This window comes from Nansenia antarctica (assembly GCF_963989245.1).
Source record: "Nansenia antarctica genome assembly, chromosome: 2".
Taxonomy (NCBI): Eukaryota; Metazoa; Chordata; class Actinopteri; order Argentiniformes; family Microstomatidae; genus Nansenia; species Nansenia antarctica.
The window spans coordinates 74404227-74424779 of NC_137675.1; the positions used below are offsets into that span (position 1 = coordinate 74404227).

At 46.4% G+C, this 20553-nt stretch overlaps 1 protein-coding gene across 1 annotated transcript in view; it reads right to left on the reverse strand.

The window, feature by feature from the left end:
• ep300b (EP300 lysine acetyltransferase b) overlaps positions 1 to 20553 on the reverse strand; it is a 32784-nt gene that overhangs the window by 3895 nt on the left and 8336 nt on the right. The window contains exons 8-29 of the mRNA XM_080524535.1: positions 20082 to 20331; positions 19755 to 19938; positions 19478 to 19555; positions 19235 to 19320; positions 18869 to 19021; positions 17960 to 18586; positions 17534 to 17767; positions 16914 to 17121; positions 16419 to 16537; positions 13525 to 13764; positions 13207 to 13295; positions 11880 to 11960; positions 11128 to 11184; positions 10660 to 10737; positions 10270 to 10346; positions 7847 to 7997; positions 7163 to 7423; positions 5168 to 5333; positions 2724 to 2891; positions 2291 to 2455; positions 1265 to 1546; positions 1 to 901 (exon numbers count right to left, since the gene is read on the reverse strand). The exon at positions 1 to 901 is cut by the window's left edge and continues 3895 nt beyond it. Of these exons, the coding sequence (XP_080380661.1) occupies positions 1 to 901; positions 1265 to 1546; positions 2291 to 2455; positions 2724 to 2891; positions 5168 to 5333; positions 7163 to 7423; positions 7847 to 7997; positions 10270 to 10346; positions 10660 to 10737; positions 11128 to 11184; positions 11880 to 11960; positions 13207 to 13295; positions 13525 to 13764; positions 16419 to 16537; positions 16914 to 17121; positions 17534 to 17767; positions 17960 to 18586; positions 18869 to 19021; positions 19235 to 19320; positions 19478 to 19555; positions 19755 to 19938; positions 20082 to 20331 (4655 nt within the window). The remainder of the gene's footprint in view (positions 902 to 1264; positions 1547 to 2290; positions 2456 to 2723; positions 2892 to 5167; positions 5334 to 7162; positions 7424 to 7846; positions 7998 to 10269; positions 10347 to 10659; positions 10738 to 11127; positions 11185 to 11879; positions 11961 to 13206; positions 13296 to 13524; positions 13765 to 16418; positions 16538 to 16913; positions 17122 to 17533; positions 17768 to 17959; positions 18587 to 18868; positions 19022 to 19234; positions 19321 to 19477; positions 19556 to 19754; positions 19939 to 20081; positions 20332 to 20553) is intronic.

A 20553-nucleotide genomic window follows, 5' to 3' on the forward strand; every position in this document is an offset into this window, starting at 1 on the left:
GCTGCTGCTGTTGCTGCTGCTGCTGCTGCTGCTGGACCTGAGGGACCATCTGCTGTTGTTGTGGGGAGTTCATCATCCCCCCTCCTCCGCCCTGCTGCATCGGCTGGAACTGGTGGTGGAGGTGGTGCTGGGGGGGCATCCCGCCATGCTGTTGGAGCTGTTGTTGCTGCTGTTGTTGCTGCTGCTGATGTTGCTGCTGTTGCTGTTGCTGATGTTGCTGCTGCTGCTGATGTTGTTGCTGCTGCTGATGCTGCTGCTGTTGGGGTCCAGGACCACCTCCCATCCCTTGCTGGGGGCCTGGGGGTAGGTTGGGTTGGGTGGGGGTCTGCGGCGTCGGGGGTTGCGTCCCACCTGACGTGGGGGTAGTGGGGGCCGTGGTGCTGTTGTTCCCCCCAGGTGACGGAAGTCCTCCGACAGCTCCGCCTCCGTTGCCACAGGCGGGCTGGCCCACCCTCTGCATGCTGGCCATCCTCCTGCGCAGCATCTGGGCCTGCTGGAGGCGGTGCTGGAGCTGCTGCTGCCTCAGCTTGTGCTTGATGTTGAGACAGAAGGGCACGGGGCACTTGTTCTCCTGGCAGTGCTTGGCATGGTAGCAGCACAGGGCGATCAGCTGCTTGCAGATGGGGCAGCCGCCGTTGGTCTTGCGCTTGCAGCCCTTGGTGTGCTGCACCACCCGCTTCATCTTCTGGCAGGACGGCAGGGAGCAGTTGGCGTTGCGGCACTGGCAGGCGTGGACCAGGGACTGGATGCAGCGCTGGATGCTGAGGCGGCGGGAGTCCCCGGGGCTCTGGGTGGCCGCCGCAGCCTGGTTGTTGCTCTCGTCGTCCAGACCCAGACCCAGCTTCTCCATCTTGTGTTCGTGGCCCTTAGTGTTATAGCAGGTAATACATAGGTCGTAGTCCTGAGAGAGAAGGGGGGGGGGGGGGGGCGGGGGAAGGAAAGGGATAGTGTGAGAACGAGTTTGTTGACAACAGTCCAATGTAATTGAATTATATTTCAGCAATAAGGCATGGTCTGACTCTACTGTCTCGTTCAAACTTGAAGCATGTCTAAACCTAAAACACCTTGAACAAAACAACTTTGAATACTGTATAAACACTGAACGGGCAATAACATCCCTGCCTTCCTCCTCCCACCCTTTACCCCATACTGTGCCTCTCTGTATACCACTCCTCTACCAGAATACACCATTTCCAACCCCCCCTCCCTCCCTCCCTCCTTTCCATCCATATCCCTCACTCCACTCCTCCCCCCTCCCCCTCACCTCGCAGACAGTGCAGTGGAAGCGTGTCTCCACGTGGTGTTTGCACTCGTTGCAGGTGTAGACGAAGCGGTCCTGGCTCTGGTTGTGCAGCTCCACCAGCATGCACATGGAGCTCCACTTGGCCCTGCGCAGGGAGGAGAACTCCAGGTGCTTGTCACGGGCCAGGGTCAGGAAGGCGTCGCGGCCGTCCATCAGGTCACACGCCATCAGGCCGTCCGGGTCCGTGATGGGCGGTAAGGAGTTGGCGGTGGGGGCGGCTATCAGGCGGATCACAAAGAACACCTGGGAGGGGGGTAAAAGAGGATGAGTGGTGATAAGAGTGAGTGTGTGAGTGAGAGTGTGTGTGTGTGTGTGTGTGTGTGTGTGTCTCTCAATGGTTAGAAGTTGTAGTTGAAGCTGTGGCCTTTTTGTGACCTTAAAGTATAAACAAGACATTATGTTATTCTAAACAGCTACTGACTAAAGCCTGGTACACACATAAAGAAAAACGCCCTATTATTGGATGGCTCTAAAGATTATCCTACAAGATTATCCTGTAGTGTGAGGTGTGTTAAGAGTCAATTTCTCCCGACAATCTGCTCGGAAAATGGTCAGGCCGACGATCGTAAATATTAAACGTGTTAATATTTACGAGCAAAAATCCTTGTGTGTGGGGGACTCCCGAGTCCGATTGTGACGTGGAATGGAATGTAGCCAATCAAGAAGCTGACGCAACTTCTTTCCGTTCTTTGGTCATTTACACATGGCTGCCTCGTACAGGTCAGTCAGGGTACTACTACCCTGATCACGCGAGATTTCTGGCTTGGGGGATGAGATCTTTATGTATGTGGTGTGCTGTATTGGGAATATCGGAGCACACCACACACAATTACGATCAAAACTGTTCAATTCATGATTTTCTTATCTTCATGTGTGGGGTCTCTCTCAGATAAAAAAATCTGGATGTGTGTACCAGGCTTAAATGAATGTAGAGCATACACACGAAGAACTGTGAGCAAAGTGTGTGACTGGCTTCAAATCCAATACCTCCTTGTGTTTCTCCATGGTGGCATAGAGCTTCTGTGATAGGTCATTGGAGACGTTGGGCATCCCAGGTTTCTTCTTGTTGGCTCGGATCAGACTGCTGCTCTTGTTTTTGCTCGTCTTCTTACTGTTCTTCTTTTTGGCATTCTTGCTGTCACCTTTCGTTGCCTGTGTGTGTGTGGGGTGGGGGGGCAGAAATCTATTTAAAATCTACTTCAATACATTTTAGTCCTCCATTTTAGTCATTTTAGTCCCCTTTAAGCCATTCAGGGTGAAAGACCCAATTCAGTTAAATACCTCCCCTATTCTCTGCAGTGCCTGTTAGAAACAAATGTAGTTCCCCAAACAGCTAATCTCTCATGTCATTTCTGAGGATGAATGATAATGAACACACACACACACCCCCCCCCCCCGGTATTCTGATGCTTACACTCACATCTATGCTCTCGCTGGAGGTGCTGTTCTCCTCTTTCTTCCTCTCCTCCTCCTCCTGCTCCAGCTCCTTGATGCTCTCCTCCAGCACGTTGGGCCAGAAGTCCCCTTCAAAGTATGGCAGCTCACTGGCACTGGTCAGGCGATCCTCTGTGGCCTGCTTGAAGACGTCCTGAAAACAGCCAAAAGAAAAAGTGATGAGTGGGCAGGAATTAATTTGTTTCAAAATACACTGACACTAACTTACCTATGAATATATTGTAGCTCATGATCTGACGCCTGAATATGACTTATGTAAGCAGCAATCTCCTACTACATCTTTATACAACCTAGCAGAATTCCTTATGATATTATTTCCCCCCCCAATTGTTTCTATATTCTATTGTTATAATTTGTTCGTATATGTGTATGTATGTATATATGTATGTATCTATGTATGTATGTATGTATGAATATATTTAAAAATATATATAATTTCTTATAATTTATTTTTTATCTATTTCTTTACTTAACGTTTTTCTGAATATTTTTTACGACCATACAGATATATATGTATGTATTAGGGGTGCAACGGTTCTCGGTTTTTTTACGGACGGTACGGTTTGCGTTCCACGGCTCAATTCACTAGTGAACCGTGACGGTTTTCGGTTTATGCTGCGATTTGGCTGCGTTCGTAAATTAGCTCTGAGAGCGCCGCAACAGTTTGAGGAAGCCCCGGATTCCTACAAGTCTGCGGTGTGGGGTCATTTCGCTTTTCCCGTTGAATACGACAATAAGGGGGGGGAAACAGTGGACAGAAATATTACTGTCTGCAAGCTCTGCTTAAAGCGTGTGCCATATGCAAATGGTTGCACCTCTAACATGAACCAGCATATTCGCCGCTACCACTCAACGATAACACTGACTGGGAGCAGGAAAGCCAGTCAGGCAGCGTCAGTAAGCAGACAGCAGTCTCTCTCTGATGCGTTCGGACAGACGTACACTACCACTTCAGAGAAACACAAAAAAATAACCAATGCAGTGGGGATGTTCATTGCAAAGGATTTGCAGCCCTTTTCGGTGGTTGGAGATTTGGGTTTTCGAAATCTGATAAAAACTCTCGAGCCCCGTTACAGTGTCCCCTCCCGTACATCATTCAGCACCAAAATAATCCCCGGTATTTACCAAACAACGCGCAGAGGCATTGAAGACGATTTGGCAAAAACACAGAGCTTTGCACTGACTACGGAGGGTTGGACCTCCCGGGCAACGGAGAGTTACCTCACTGTCACGGTCCACTACATGTCACCGGATTGGGAGATGAAGAGCGCAGTACTGCAAACTCGTCCACTATACGAAAGCCATACCAGCGCGCACCTGGCAGAGGAACTAACAAATGCAGTGACTGAGTGGAAGTTGGAGAGGCCAAACATAACAATTCCCGTAACAACAGACAACGCAGCAAATATCGTAAATGCGATCCATGAAGCTGGTGGACTGGGGCCACAGATCGGCTGCTTTGCGCACGTCGTAAATCTCGCCGCCAAGAAGGCAGTGGCAATAACCCCGGTGTCCCGCCTCCTGGGTAAGATCAGACATGCAGTCACTTTCTTCCACAAAAGCACCACAGCCCACCATATTCTGACAATATGTTAGATATGTTAGACTTACCAAAACACAAATTAATCCACGATGTCGCAACTCGTTGGAATACAACACATGACATGTTGGAACGCTATGTGGAAAGTGTTACTTTTGTAGTGTGAATTTGTTTTCCTCCTGTTTGTATACGGGCTACCAGCTGTCAAGGCTAAAGTGCACTTTTACTTTCGAAAGTGTTTATTTATTTTTGGACATTTGAAAGTGTTTTTTGTTTATATACAATTATATATACATTATATACATAACATATACATGTGTATGTTAAAGTTCCATATTATGTATAAGCAAAATAAAGTAAAGTAACAGTTTGTAAATAAATAGTAGCATTTGTTTCTGAACCGAACCGTACCGAAAACCGTGACCCAAAATACCGAACCGTACCGAACCGTGGGCCAACTGAACCGTTGCACCCCTAGTGTATATATATTTTTTTATCTACTCACTAAATTGTTGGTAAAATTGGTAACTTGTTTATATGTGTGTGTGACTGGATGGACAGATCTATATGTATATATGTATGCAGACATGTTTGAGAGGGAGGGGTGGGTGGAGGGCAGGGAGAAAAACAGAAAATATTCATGCCTTTTTCAATGTACATGACATCTATACTGGAATAAAAAATATTATAAAAAAAATAAAAATAATAATAATAATAATAATTTGTGGCATACTATTTCTTCTTGACAGTGATATGTGAGCAAGGCAAAGGAATTTGACATCCCTGTCTGGTTCAACCTGCGCAACAATAACGCTAATTCACTCATTCACACACACGCACGTGCACACACACACACACATGACACTCACTTTGTAGTCGTGCACAATGCGCTCAGCTACAGCCTTGTCCAGCATCCTTTTGTACCACTCCTGTAGTCTCTTAGGTTTGGGGATCTTCTGGTCCACGGGGTGACAGTGGAAGATGTAGTCATCCCCTTCACTGGGGGGACACGCCCAGATGTGACCTGTCGTATATCTGAGCAGGGAGAGGAAGGGTTAATAAAGTCAGTCCCGCAAAATGGAAAAAGGTTACTTCAAGGTTGTTACAAATCAACTCCAACTACAGTATATGTACAGTGCCTTGCAAAAGTATTCATTTACCTATTTTATTACATTACAACCTGTAATAAAAAAACTAAAAAAATAAAGAATTTTATTTGATGAATCTGCACAAAATAGTGTTCGTTTTTAAATGAAATGAGAAATATATATATAAAAAAAGAATTTTAAAAAATAAAGAACTGAAAATTGGCATGTGCATATATGTATTCACCCCCTTTGTTATGAAGCCCCTAAAAACTTCTGGTGCAACCAATTACCTTCAGAAGTCACATAATTAGTGAAATGAAGTCCACTTGTATGCAATCTAAGTGTCACATGATCTGTCAGTATATACACACCTTTTCTGAAAGGCCCCAGAGGCTGCAACACCTAAGCAAGAGGCACCACCAACCAAACACTGCCATGAAGACCAAGGAACTCTCCAAACAAGTCCGAGACAAAGTTGTTGAGAAGTACAAGTCAGGGTTGGGTTATACAAAAATATCCAAATCTTTGATGATCCCCAGGAGCACCATCAAATCCATCATAATCAAATGGAAAGAACATGGCACCACAACAAACCTGCCAAGAGAGGGCCGCCCACCAAAACTCACGGACGGGGCAACAGGGGCATTAATCAGAGAGGCAGCACAGAGACCAAAGGTAACCCTGGAGGAGCTGCAGAGTTCCACAGCAGAGACTGGAGTATCTGTCCATAGGACCACAATTAGCCGTACACTCCATAGAGCTGGGCTTTATCGAAGAGTGGCCAGAAGAAAGCCATTACTTTCAGCAAAAAATAAGAAGGCACGTTTTGAGTTTGCAAAAAGGCATGTCGGAGACTCCCAAAATGTATGGAGGAAGGTGCTCTGGTCAGATGAGACTAAAATGTAACTTTTTGGCCATCAAGGAAAACGCTATGTCTGGCGCACACCCAACACATCCCATCACCCCAAGAACACCATCCCCACAGTGAAACATGGTGGTGGCAGCATCATGCTGTGGGGCTGTTTTTCAGCAACAGGCACTGGGAAACTGGTCTGAGTCGAGGGAAAGATGGATGGTGCTTAATACAGGGATATTCTTGAGCAAAACCTGTACCAGTCTATAAGTGATTTGAGACTAGGATGGAGGTTCACCTTCCAGCAGGACAACGACCCCAAGCATACTGCTAAAGCAAACATTTTTATAACCCAACCCTGACTTGTACTTCTCAACAACTTTGTCTCGGACTTGTTTGGAGAGTTCCTTGGTCTTCATGGCAGTGTTTGGTTGGTGGTGCCTCTTGCTTAGGTGTTGCAGCCTCTGGGGCCTTTCAGAAAAGGTGTGTATATACTGACAGATCATGTGACACTTAGATTGCATACAAGTGGACTTCATTTCACTAATTATGTGACTTCTGAAGGTAATTGGTTGCACCAGAAGTTTTTAGGGGCTTCATAACAAAGGGGGTGAATACATATATGCACATGCCAATTTTCAGTTCTTTATTTTTTTTTAATATATATATTTCTCATTTCATTTAAAAACTAACACTATTTTGTGCAGATTCATCAAATATTTTTTTTTTTATTTATTTATTTTTTATTACAGGTTGTAATGTAATAAAATAGGTAAAAAGCCAAGGGGGGTGAATACTTTTGCAAGGCACTGTATATTATGGAACACACCCTTCCAGTACATTACATAGTAGACAAGTTGTAGTAATGTTTCGGTGAGGCCATTTAAGGAACTCAGGTTTTTAGGCTCTTTCTTGTCTCTTACCCCAACTTCTTGACGTACTCCAGGTACCCTATGAGAATCTCATGGTAGACCCCTGTTCGGAGGTGTCTAGGTTGGAAGAAGTGCACACTGTCTAGGTAAGAGATGTACACCCGTCTCTGATTGGGCGGAGGGCAGTCTGATCCATACTCCTGCACGTGCATCCCGAAGAAACAGACATCTGCCCCATCGATGTCCTCAAACGCAAACAGGGCTTTGGTCCTGTATGGGAAGGATTCCGACATCTCCCCAGTGTCCACAAACCTGAAGAGATCGTAAACAAAACAAACATAGATTAACCACGGCCTTTCAATTCAACAAGTAAGACAATTCTGTGGCCTGGGGTGGTCCAGTGGTCTAGCACCGCGGTCTACAGTGCTCACATATGCCCATGTCGGCATGGGTTCGTATCTGGCCCATGCCCTGCTGACATGCCCTCTCTCCCTTCTTCTCCTTACTTTCCTGTCTGCCTTCACTACATCTGTCTAATAAAATGAAAAATATGAGTGGGACTGCCCAACTCAGTCACTTAATTAAAAAAAAAATGTTTTAAGTAAGACAATTCAAGACTTTAATTGACCCCTACTCCCCTGTCAACTATGGGAACCTTCTGCCTGAATATTTTTTGCCTCCACATTAATCTATGGGGTCTAATTCCCCTACTCCAGTGTGCCCTCTAACCCTCACCTAGACTTCATGCCCGGCTTGACCTCCACCACTTTGTCGGAAACATGGACCACTCGGATGGTGACATCACCAGACTCCGGATGGTTCTGCCGTCTGAGGTAGTCATTGACCCGCCCCTCCAGGTAACTGCCCAACTTAGTCTGGGGGAGTCCTGGGAAAGAGAGATAGGTAGAAAGGAGAGAGGGAGGGAAGGAAGGAAACGTGGAAGGAAGAAAGGAGATGAGAGATATCGATTAGAGAGGACAGGTCACATGGTTGGGGTAAAAGTCAACTCGGTTTCAAGGTGTGGGGGAGTTAGAAGATTTGGGGTATTTCCATAAAGCCGCTCAGAGCAGACGATATAATTACCATTGCCTTGTGATATTAAAGACACTACTTTGGGCATTTATCTGTCAAACAAAAAGGATACGTTGGTGGCAAATACCACCAAATACCACTGGAGTGTCTCAATCGTCTCTGGAGTCAGTCTGAGGCACTCTGTCAATCAAAGCCTAAAATACCCTGATGGCTTTGTCAGAAGGCTTTTTTAGCAGGTCTATTAAGACTACTATCTGTTCTGAACACTTCAGAGAACACATCCAACAGCAGGTGAGAGAGAGGACACCGTGTCTGACTACATACAGTATGAGGACATTTCCCTACAGGTTCCACCCATCCATGACATATTCCACTGATTGTGCTCATCGTGTCATAGTTGTGTGCAGTCGGGTCCACTGTGTTACACCTCAGCCTATCTGCAGCTCCCTAAAGCCCACCTTCAATGAGAGTGGGGACAATGGGGTGGGTGGGGGGGGGTAAGAACTAACGCAAGACGAAGGATTGAGACGCACAAAAAAGGTGTCGAAGGGCTTATTCATAGCTTTCAGTCACGTGGTTTCTTCCCTAGCAACCACCAACCTGACGGGCAAAAAGTATCATAGCAACATCGCTCAACATGGCTGCCTACTATTTAGACCACCTCACTCATGAAGAACTATCAAGATACACGACGGTGATAGGAGTGGAGGATTGACACCATTCAAATAGTGTTGGATTCCCTGTCTTCTACTCTATCCGGACACGTTGGAATTATTTTCCTAACCCCCGGAGAATCAAAGTTATTGACCTGCAAAGGGTGCCTCCTTGACCGGCTTTTCCCGTGAATAACACCGGTTATGGAGGTGGTACAAACATAAGACTATTATTGCTAAATTCACCATCAGTATACGGTCATTTTGAGCCCTTAACCACCGCGCTGACACCCCGAGAAGATATACTTTTAATATGAAACTCGATCAACCGGGCGTTCACCGGCTGCTGGACGAAACTCCCAACTCCCGCTGTCAGCGAGGCGAGGGAATATTTATATCCTGGAATTCGCTCCTTGCTGTGTCCACGGTGATAGGAGTGGAGGATCGACTCCATTCAAATAGTGTTGGATTCCCTGTCTTCTACTCTATCCGGACACGTTGGAATTATTTTCCTAACCCACGGGAAATCAAAGTTATTAACCCGCAAAAAGTGGGTTTTGCCCGTGGGTTTTGCCCGCAAAAAGTGCCTTTTGCCCGTCAGGTGGGCGTTTCCACTATGCTGTGACGTCACATGAAAGCTATGAATACAGTAGGCTTGAGAATGGCCAGTCACTTTGGGGGGGAAAAAGATCTGAGAGCAAATTACATGAAAAAGGGAATCAAAAGGACATAAAAAAAGATGGCGTCCAGCATCCATCATCCATGAGCCACCGACGTGTAAAGAAGGATCTGTAAGCCCATGACCCCCCTTAAAATGACTGAGGCTTGTTTTGTCATTGTACAGGCCCTGGGTATAAGCGAAATCAAACCACAATGCTGCAGCGGATTCCAGCTGCGGCGAATATTGTCTGAGGAATGGCTTCTGTAATGAAAAAATACGGTTTGTTACAAGGTACATTTTCATTGGGGGGGGGGGGGGGGGGGTTTTCGGTTATGGAAAGGGCGGGTTTCGGTTATGGAAAAACAAGAAAAGGGAAGAAAAGGCTGTGTGTGTTTTCTGATCCACTTGTCCTCGCCAGTTTGTGTAAAAGGTTCTAAGGGCGTGTGGACTTAGACCAGAGCGCCACCGAGGAGGAAGAAAAACAAGAAATTATTTAGAAAACTAAAATATCAACAGAAACATAACCGTTGGCCACAAACTGAAAAATAAGTTAAATAAATATGATTAAAAAACCTTCCAAATGTGTTTTGCTCTTCGCTGGACAGCAGTGCGGTATTGTTATACTGGTGGGGTTTGGGTTTAGGAGATGAGTATGTGTCAGTTACAGCACCAAAGGAAAGAAGGGATATAGGTTAAGATAGAGAAAAGGCTGAACGACAACAAGAGAGGAGGGGGGGGGGGGGAGGACAAACACGGACGGACACCCCAATGAGTTATGACTGTAGATGAGCGCCCCCCGGTGGTTCACTTACTCCACTTGCTTTTGGCCGCGTATTTGTTCTCTTTTCGTGTCTTATTGGCCTTTTTAAGGCAGTTGTCACACACAAAGCTGTGGACAAAGAGGGGGGAAGGAATATTTATTTCAATAACTCATTCATGTATTTCTACTATCGTACATCTTAACCGTGATTGATTAATTAATACATTTTCTGATCAGGAAAAAGCCGTGGCCCTAGTACATGGCATTTAAAGATATATAAGTAACAACCAAACCGTAATAACATCAAATATGTAACCTTGACAACCATGTACCTTGAACCAAACATGGCTGTTTTCATATCAGCACCACATCGGTTCTAAAGTGGTCGTTCTAGAGTAAGATGTAAAGAATGTACAGAATGTGTATGGAGGTTGGCTCTCACCCTGCCGGCCATATGGTGTCATTATGCAACACACAGATCTGGTGCATTTTACGACCACAGTCGGTACACTCCACTAGCCTAGTTAGAGAGAGGGAGGGAGGGAGGGAGGGAGAGGTGGACAAAGACGAGAGAGATGGAGTCACAAGTTAATGATACCATGTGTCACATGTGGAAATACATTATTTTCTGGGCAGGAGATTCAAGAAACTGGACACCTGAAGCACAAATGACAATGGTTTGAACAGATCCTACTGTAGCATTGCCCTTCAATCTAACAATGAAAAGTTGCAGGATATTAACAACTAAATATTTAGCATGATTAAATGTCAAGGCCAACCATCCAAATCTCACATGACCTCAAACATTATCTAAGGTTTTCATGCAATTGTTCCACATATAAATCATACGTTTTTTCAAATGCTTTAAGGAATAACTCAAACGTAATAGGAAGTAAAAAAACAGACTTACAACTCAGGGTCTAATGTATCGTTCTTCTTCCTCGCAAACTGATCTTTGCTGATGGACCTGTGGGAGGAGGGGAGAGAGGAGAAGAGGCCCAGTAGTAGGGAGTGTCAGAACAGTCAGGCCCAATCTAAACGCCATCTTTGGGCCATAAATCCATCCATCACGTCACAGAACAACAATAACAATGGAGGCCTCTCTGAGGCTTTCTACAGGCTGGGGGTTTCTGACATCAATGCATGTCCACATTCCAAGAGAACAGAAACGGAATTTAAAAATTGAACTTTTTCTAAATCATGCATAAACCCGAACACTCAAGGCTTTCAGTCTGAATAGAGAATGTCAAGTTTCACAGAAGAATAAAAAAGGCAAAAAGAGGTAGAAATGGTAGGAGAGCAAAATAGGACGCAGAGGGCAGTTGAGGTAAACTGCTGCCTTCAGAGGTAGAGAAGAGACAAATATATTCTATCACATCAGAGACCCCGTCGCAAGTAGATCTCACAGGGAAGGACGCAATAAAAAGAGAGACATTGAGTAATGACATTGAGTCCCATAAAAGAGATGAAGAATTCCTAAACATTTCAAATCAATCTCATGAATAATTTATTGTGGGGAATTTATTAATTGAAAACAAAACATTGACTAACGTCTCAGCTTATTCATCAAGATGAGCATTAGAGTAGACGTGTCAGTATTAAGATGGAGGAGGTTACGGAGATGGGGAGGTGGCGGCGGGGGGGAGGGAGGCTGATACTCACGTCTGAGGCTGCAAGGGGTCGTCGCCCAGGGATACACTCTCGCCCTGGATTTCGTTGAAACACTTCTCACAGAAGTGGTACCTGTCAGCAATAAGCCCATATTTTGGTGAACTACACCGTTCGCCAACAGCACAGCCAATCACAGAGAAGGCACGAGGAAGCAGCCACCAATCAGGGCAGGACAGGGCGGGCACACGGGAGAGGCAGAGGGCAAGGTAGGTCGTCGCCAGGTAGCAGCCAATCATGATGCAGGATTTTTGTGTGGGCGGGTGTTTGATTTTGCAAGTAAATTTTGGAGTGGATGATTGGTCACACCAAAGCAGGCCAATGCAGACATCACAAGCGTTAAAAAAGGAGGGAGAGAAGGGAAGAAGGGAGATGGGGGAAGGAGGGCAAAATGAATATTTAAAAAGCGTGAAATAAATTGTTACAGGTCAGACGAGGACAATGGAGGGATGGAGAGGAGGAGGGGGGCAAGAGGAGAGGGGGATGGGGGGGAGAATGAGAACAACATCCAGTAGGAGACAGAGAGGCGAGGCAAAGCACAGATTAGCGTCAAAGACATCCAGTGGGCAAAAACAACATTACAGTCGAACGGTAACAGGAGAGTCCACTAGGGGTCAGGGGGAGAGGAGGGAGGGAGGGAGGGAGGGGGGAGGTGAGGCTCATAAAATCAAGGGTGGATGAAGAAAAACAAGTAGTGGTGCAACAGAGACCCATCATCCTTTCAGTCCATGTATAAAGAGGGTACCTTTCTTGTTCCATCATACAGAGGAAGTTAGTTAACCTATGATGTGTATGTGTAACTGATGTGATATGTCACCTGTGTCACTTCAATTCAATGCGTGCTGCAGATGTGAAGCACTAACTGCCCTAAGTCTGATCATCAATGTGCCCTAAGTCTGATCATCAATGTGTGAATCCATGTGGTCTATCCATTCCCTTAGATTATCAGGTGTATCAATCCAATCTGAATCAATCAATTATGCATTAAGTTAAGTGTTTATAAGCTGTTAAGTGTATGTGTTAGTTAAATGGTAATGTATGGGTTTAGAATCCATAGCATCAGTCAAGATAAGGAACCCGCTTTATAAATGACGTAAATGAAAATCAAAATGGTGAGCGATGGAAAATTTAAATGGTGGCAGGGTAAACCGTTGAAAGCCAAATTAAAACTGTACTCATCTGTGATTGAACAATGCTATATTTCAGATCATATCCGTGTTCACAATAATAATCACACGTCATTTTGTGATGTGAGAGTATGTTTGTGTGTATGTGTGTGTGTGTGTGTGTGTGTGTATATCTATATGTTCACGCTCCTTACCTGTTCTGGTAGCTAAAAAAAGCAGCGTCTCGCGGGATGGTGCATAACTGTTTCCCATAGCAGCATAGAGTTTGGGGGGAAAACTCAAGCTGCAAAACAGCAATTAAGAGCGGGAGGGAGAGAGAAAAAATGGTAAGAAGGGTGAAAAGATGAACACCATAGTTGATTAACTCAAAACAGCATATTATGGATTTGTAGAAGTGGTGGAAGCTGTGCCTCATCGATAATGTTATACACACCCATTCATTCAGGTTAGTGCACGCGCACACGCACACGCACGTACTCGCGCACTCACTCGCGCGCACACGCAAAACACACCTTCCTTCCACAGCAGTAGCCCATGCCCTGCATGACAGGGTCGATCTCTGCCTCGAACACTTCAGCCAGCTTGGAGCAGTACTTGTAGACACGCGATGTCTTGCGGTTGTACAGCCAGGCGTTGTTGAACATGAGCCAGATGTCGTCCACGTACTGCCAGGGCTCCTGGTACTGGCCCGTGTCCAGCTTCCGCTTGATGGTGGACAGGTCCATGGGGCTCTTCACTATGTCAAAATAGTCCTGGGGGAGGGGGGGGGGGGGGGGTGGCAGGTGCGGGTACCAGGAGGCGCATGGTTCAGTTGGAGAGGAGGGTGGGGGAGAGAGAGAATGGGTGGGTTTGGTCATCGATGCAGGAGAGGGGAGGTAGAGAGGACCATCGTCATCATAATTGAAGATGTATAGTCGTAGCAGGGGTTGTCGTCGTCATCCAGGTGGGACCAGAGCAGGGGAGAGAAGAGGGGGCAGGGAGACAATGTTGAGGGATGCATAGAGGTCCACGTGCAGACAGAAAGACATGACACATTCTCCCCTTCAGCACTGAACTTTGCACCGTTTCTAGTGTAGGCTACACCCACGGGGAAGAGGACATGGACGCGAAACAAGGGCCTGAACATGGGATGGTCAGACCCGTGCCGTCCCGTCCCATTAACTTGAATTGACACTAGAGGGAGGTAGAACGTCATCTACGTCATAGTTACCTGCTAACTCAAAGTAAAGCAATGTAATGGACCGTGTTACAAGACAGTGAGTCTACTACTCTGGTACAACTGCTACTACAAAAAGGGTCTGAAAAGCCCAAAGAGCGTTTCCACGACTCCTACGGTAGGGGATGGTGGTGCAAAGTTGAGGTGAACAGAGCAGTACCAACAGACAGTCAGTCATAGAAACCGTACACACGCTTGTACTGGCAGCATGGCGGTTGGCATTAATGTGAATGGCCAGCGCGTGAATGGCAACAAGGCACAGTCAAAGCCAAGAGCACTAAGTCAAAGAGGGCAGGACAGCAAGGACAAGGGAGGGGTCAGAGTGAAGAGTCCCTGTCCTGTTTCCAGGGCAACGCCGGACCAGGAAGTGGATGCTTCACTCTGACCAACAGGTCATATATAGCCAAGTGATGCATGTGTAAAACATGAAGAATAGTATTTTGTAACAGTCCAATATTGTCACTTATTAAAGGTCTATGGGCACTGTTGGTATGAGTGCATAGGAAATGTGTTGCTTGTGTCACCATCATAATCAAATAGTGTAAATGGTAGGGCATTAGACCAACAGATAAGCTCAGAAGCAGTTGCCTATGTTGAAATCCACATGGCACTCATGGATCCAGGCCAATTCAATATTACATAGATATTATTTACATCGATATTATTTAAATAGATTTTATCATAACTATTCATACAGGTAGGCCAGATGCATCACTAGAGCCATGGGGAGGTTACTGGGGTAGAGAAGTATGCCAATAACCATGGTAACGTCATGATACTGTATGACATGGGTCAGAATGGAGGTTGATCCATCCAAATAACTGTAAGCTAGTGGTGTGAATGTTATTCACTTGGTTAAAATCACAGATGACGTGAATGATTTGACTGCTAACTAAAGTAGTAATGCTAACTAAAGTAAAGTAATGTCTTCAACTCATGCCCATTCTGAAGCAGAGCGGATACGGTAATTGGCACACCTCTACACACAACCCACAATCAACTCCAACACAACAATGATTACTGGCGAGGAACTGTCTAGGAAGCTTGTACTATGAATAGGCATATGTGAGAAAAAATTAAATAACAAACAAAAATGTAAAAAAAATATATAATAATATTTAAAAAAATATATAATAAAAAAAAACAAATAAAGCCTGGAAGCATCAACAAATGCAATTAACAGAAAGCAGTATAAATGATAAAAGAAAGCAATGGGCTATGAACATTTTTGGGCACTTGAACTATTATTTTCCTGTTCATTGAAATGCAGAACGGTGATGCGGTGCTGATAAAATGGCTGCCTATATTTGGGGCTTTGATGTGCCATGAAAGGCAGAAAAACAAACAGCCATTAACAAGCCCCCGGGGGTTGATAACCTGAAGGACCAGAGCCCACAGACGCCACTAACGGCCATCTTCATACTCCGCAACAAACCAAAACTCAACAATTGAACGTATTATTGACACGCTGATCATTAACAATTTGTTTACGTTTCTTTTAAATGTGCAACTTGAAAATTGTTTGTTAAAAAAAGTTTGTTAATTAATAATAATAATTATAATCATAATCATAATAAGACCATTAATTATGTGTAAAATAGTCCAATTGTATTTCCAGTGGATTGAACCAGCGTTGACTGGTTGCAGTTTCCAGGGTAACCAGGCAAAAAGTGTTCCGAACAAAGCGAAAGAATAATGTTCATAGCATTGCTTTGTTTTATCCAGCGAACAATGATTTGTGTAGTGTAAGAGAATTAGAAAGAAGCAAGCATGAGCTGGCACGCGCACACACACACACACACACTCACACCTTCTAAAGTACCTGTAGTACAACCAACTGCCCTATGCTTGATGTACAGTATACACTACCTGAGCAGACACATAACACACTTATACATTCAAGACAGGAGCTTTCATCTCACTCACACACATTCTCTCTCTTCATGTCACACTGCAACTCCACCACCTAGGGTAACTCCATCCACACTTTCACACACACACGATGGGAGTGAGGATGGAGAGAGAGAGAGAGAGAGAGGGATGAAAGAAAAAGGGAAAATGACAAAAGAGAGAGAAAAGGGTGAAAACTAAAAAAACTAAAAAGGAACAGGTTTTTTTAAGGAGGGCAGCAAAATGGAAGCCAGCGCAGTCCCTTACCAGGTTAGTTTTGTTACTAGTTCGAATACGTACGGGTATTCCCAGTAACTGGGGGTCCACAGGCTGACGGAAGGGAAGGGACTCAGGGTCCTGGCGGTACAGAGCCTCCAGAGTGGGCATCAGAGCCTGTCTCAGCTCCTCTGGCTTGAAGACTGGGACAGGGGAGGGGGGGGAGGGAGAGAGGGAGAGAGGGAGAGAGAGAGAGAGAGAGAGAGAGAGAGAGAGAGAGAGAGAGAGAGAGAGAGAACAAGTGTAATAATCAGATGAGGAGATAAAGGAGGAAATAGATTAGAGATGGGGAAAGAAAGCGGAACAGGGGGTAACAATGTTAAAGTAGTCTGTCAAATCATATGGTGAACATTTAATAATGGATATTATTGGATTTCAAAACCATAGATCTGTACACCAGGACAACATTAAACTCGTCAAATCAGTGAGTCAACACTGGTGTATTACAATAAGGACGTCTGTGACTATTCGGTAGGCTAAAGGACGTGGGCCAATACTAGGGGCAGTAGGGGGTCTTACTTTTCCTCTTGTTCTGAGCACTGGCAGGGGAGCTGTTTGTGCCTGACGACCCAGAACCCTCCTCTTCCTCTTTGGGCTCAATCTTCACCTCCGGCTTCCTGTCTTCGCTCGTTGTCTTCCTGTCTTCACCCGACGACGTTGACGATGACGACGACGTGTCCATAGGCTCCCCCTTGCAACCGTCCCCCGAAGGCTTCTCTTTCTTAATCTGGGAAAGGAATCATGTCAAAAGGTTGTTTAAAACACCTAGCCTAGATCAAAACATAAGAACACATAGGGCCGGTTTCAGAGACGAGGCTTAAGCCTAGTCCTGGACTAAATCACACTTTCAATGTAAAATCTCCATTGAAGATGTTTTTTAGTCTAGGATTAGGCTTAAGCCTTGTCTGTGAAACCGGCCCTAAAACTACTAAAACGGTACTAGTGAAATGCTAAAAAATACTTTTAGTTCGTTATGACACTATGGCGGGACAAATTAGAATATGGCGGCCCGCCACAGTCTCGTCTACGTATGTGAAACACTGGATATACTGTAAGAGAACCTGAAAAGAAAAAAAAACATTACATCACTCGGACGTGAAGTATACACTTTTACTGGGAGACTAAATCAAAACACTCGCCTCTGGTTTCTCCTCAGACTTGATGTCTGCCTGCCCCTTTCCCATCTTCCCCTTGCCGTCTCCCTGGTCCTCCATCTCCTCCTCGTCCTGCTGCTGCTTCACCTCCACCTTGGGCTCGGCCAGGGCAGAGGCAGGGGCGTCGGGCGCCGTCAGCTGGGAGCTGGGGTCTGCACTGCTCACTGAGGTTGGAGTAGAGGCCTGGCCATCGGCCGTCAGAGACGACTTCTGAGACAGCTGGGAGGAGGAAGAGGAGAGGGGGAGGGTGGGGTGAGACCGGAACAGTAGAGGAATAGCCAACTAAAGCAAGTGAAAGTACAGACAAGGAAATGAGAAATAACCAACCAGACCATGAAGCCTGGGAAGAACGAGTGGACTACTGACAGGATTAGGAATCTCAATCAAAGAATAGCAGGACAAACTACTCACTGGAGTCCTCGGGTTCTGGGTTGGCACATGTGCATTCTGGGTAGGCACGGACTGAGCCTGCCCCGTCTGGTGGCCTCCGGCAGCTCCGCCTCCGTGCGACTGCTGCTGGAGCTGATTGGCCTTCTCAGAGTTCATCCCTTGACCCATTGGCTGAGGCAGTGTCGCTTGCTGCTGCTGCTGTTGTTGTTGTTGCTGCTGTTGTTGTTGTTGTTGTTGCTGCTGTTGTTGTTGTTGTTGTTGCTGCTGTTGTTGTTGCTGTTGTTGTTGCTGCTGCTGCTGTTGCTGCTGCTGCTGCTGTTGCTGTTGCTGTTGCTGTGGAGGAGGGAGCTGAGGCGGGTTGGGCGTGTGTGGCTGGGGTGTCTGTGAGCCCGGTAGACCCTGCGGAGGCGTCTGGTGTGGCGTGGGCGTGAGGCTGCGTGCGGGCGAGGGGGAGTTCTGTCTGATGGGAGGGCAGTGGGGGTGCGAGTTGGGCTGGGAGGAGTTGGAGGACGGGGGCAGGTTGGAGGGAGGACCTCCCCCTACACTACCAGGGCCCATGGAGCCCACAGGGGGACCCTGTCCTGCGTTGGAGCTGGGCTGGGCTGCAGGACTGCTGACGGGGAGCGAGGGAGGCGTGGGCATCTGGGCCTGCTGGAGGAGACCCGGGAGGAGAGTGTTAGAGCCTACACACAAACTGCAAACATATCTGACGACTACCTTCAATCCCTTATCTCTATACTCAACTGGTTTAAATCCAACACACACATTCTGCCAGGACGTTTTTTCATTATTTATTTTTTCATGCAAGTTGAGAAGAAAATATCTAAGTAGTTTCTCTGAAATAAGAGCTTGGCTCGTGGAAATACATGTTCACCATCAACCACAAATCACGATAGCATTGGCATCATCCACGTGTTTTTGAATCTTTACCTGTGCCATGCCTCCTTGTTGCCCTGGTTGGTTCATGCCGACTGGACCAGAACCAAGCCCAGGACTGGACCCAGGGAACTGTCCTGGGGGGAGGTACTGGTTCTGGAGCTGGGCCACGTTGGGCTGGCCCATCCTCGTTGGCCCCATACCCATCTGAGAAACAGACAGAGCAAATGGAGAGTTGATGCAACTCTTCTAATGACGCCCGTGGAGGATGAGCAACTGGCACGGCAGCATATTTTGTCGTAGCAGAACAAAGACAGATATTGTACAGACAAACAATGTTCTTCATAGATATAGAACGGTGTTCTCAGTCTTTACTGTAACAGATCGTGGAGCTCTATTGCTCCTCATAGGACTACTAACCTGATTTAGGGGTGCGCCGAGGGGGAGGGGAGGGGTTGACCTCTGACCTAACGACTGCATCCCCATCTGACCAAACTGGTTCATCCCTAGAGAGAGAGAGAGAGAGAGAGAGAGAGAGAGAGAGAGAGAGAGAGAGAGAGAGAGAGAGAGACTGAGTGCAAAGCACCAACACACACAAAAACATACACAACCACAACCAGTGGTTTGTGATGACTGCATGCAGGACTGTAAGTGAGAGTTCACCTGCAGGGTTCTGCATCCTGTTCACCATCTGATTGGGTCCAGTGGGTCGGACCATGGAGGGGTCGGAGTGAGGACCATCTGAGAGAGATGAGAAACAAACCATTTATCTACCGGCAGCAGTCCCATTTACATAAATTGGGGCGGGGGGGGGGGGGGTAATGGATTTGTTGGAGACATTATTCTCACCTATTTGAAAGAGTAGACTAGGTATTCAAGTGTGTGTGTGAGTGTGAGAGTGTGTGTGTGTGTGTGTGTGTGTGTGTGTGTGCGCACTCACTGGGGGGCTGTCCGGGGGCCAGAGGTGGCTGGCCCATCCCAGGAGGCCCCTGTGGCAGCCCAGAGGGGGGCATGCCAGGCTGGTTGGGCATCATGCCCTGCTTCTGTAACCGTGTCCGTCTTTTCTCCTCAAGCTCCTTCTGGATCTTATAGATCTTCTCTGCCAGGAGGTGGTAGTACTCAGCCTGAGAAATTAGGAAATAATCAAATAAATATATATATATATATATATTTGGTTGTGGTCCGCTTTGCAAACATTTATTCAAACCATTCATTTATTCAGATCATGGATTCTCTGTGCGTGTTGGGGGAGGGGGTCAGCTCTCACCCTGCTGTTGGCTGACTCGTACATGTCCCCCTCAACTTTGCGTGCGTAGGCCACCAGGTTCTCCATGCGTCTGTCCTTCAACGCAGCCGGGTCCGGGGTGGGGAAGATGGCCTGCACACTGCTCACCCAGCACACGGATAAAGAGATACAGAGAGATAAGCCAAAAGGACAGGGGTATCCACGCCTCACACAAGCCATCCACTTAGTAATTGTATGGTGCAGCCCAGGGTTACATACAGAGTTTGGCCAACTGAAACTGATATTGGGGTAAAATGATATCCATTAGTACAGTAAGAACCATTTGTTTGGAGTTCCATAGATTGCTATTGTTCAATATAAGGTCATACTTGATGCAATAAGTCGATACAGCCATAAGAATGGTGTGATGTATAACAGCAGCACCATAATATGTTTCATTGAAACTGCTGTGGCCCGCCCATCTCTCTCTCTCTCTCTCTCTCTCTCTCTCTCT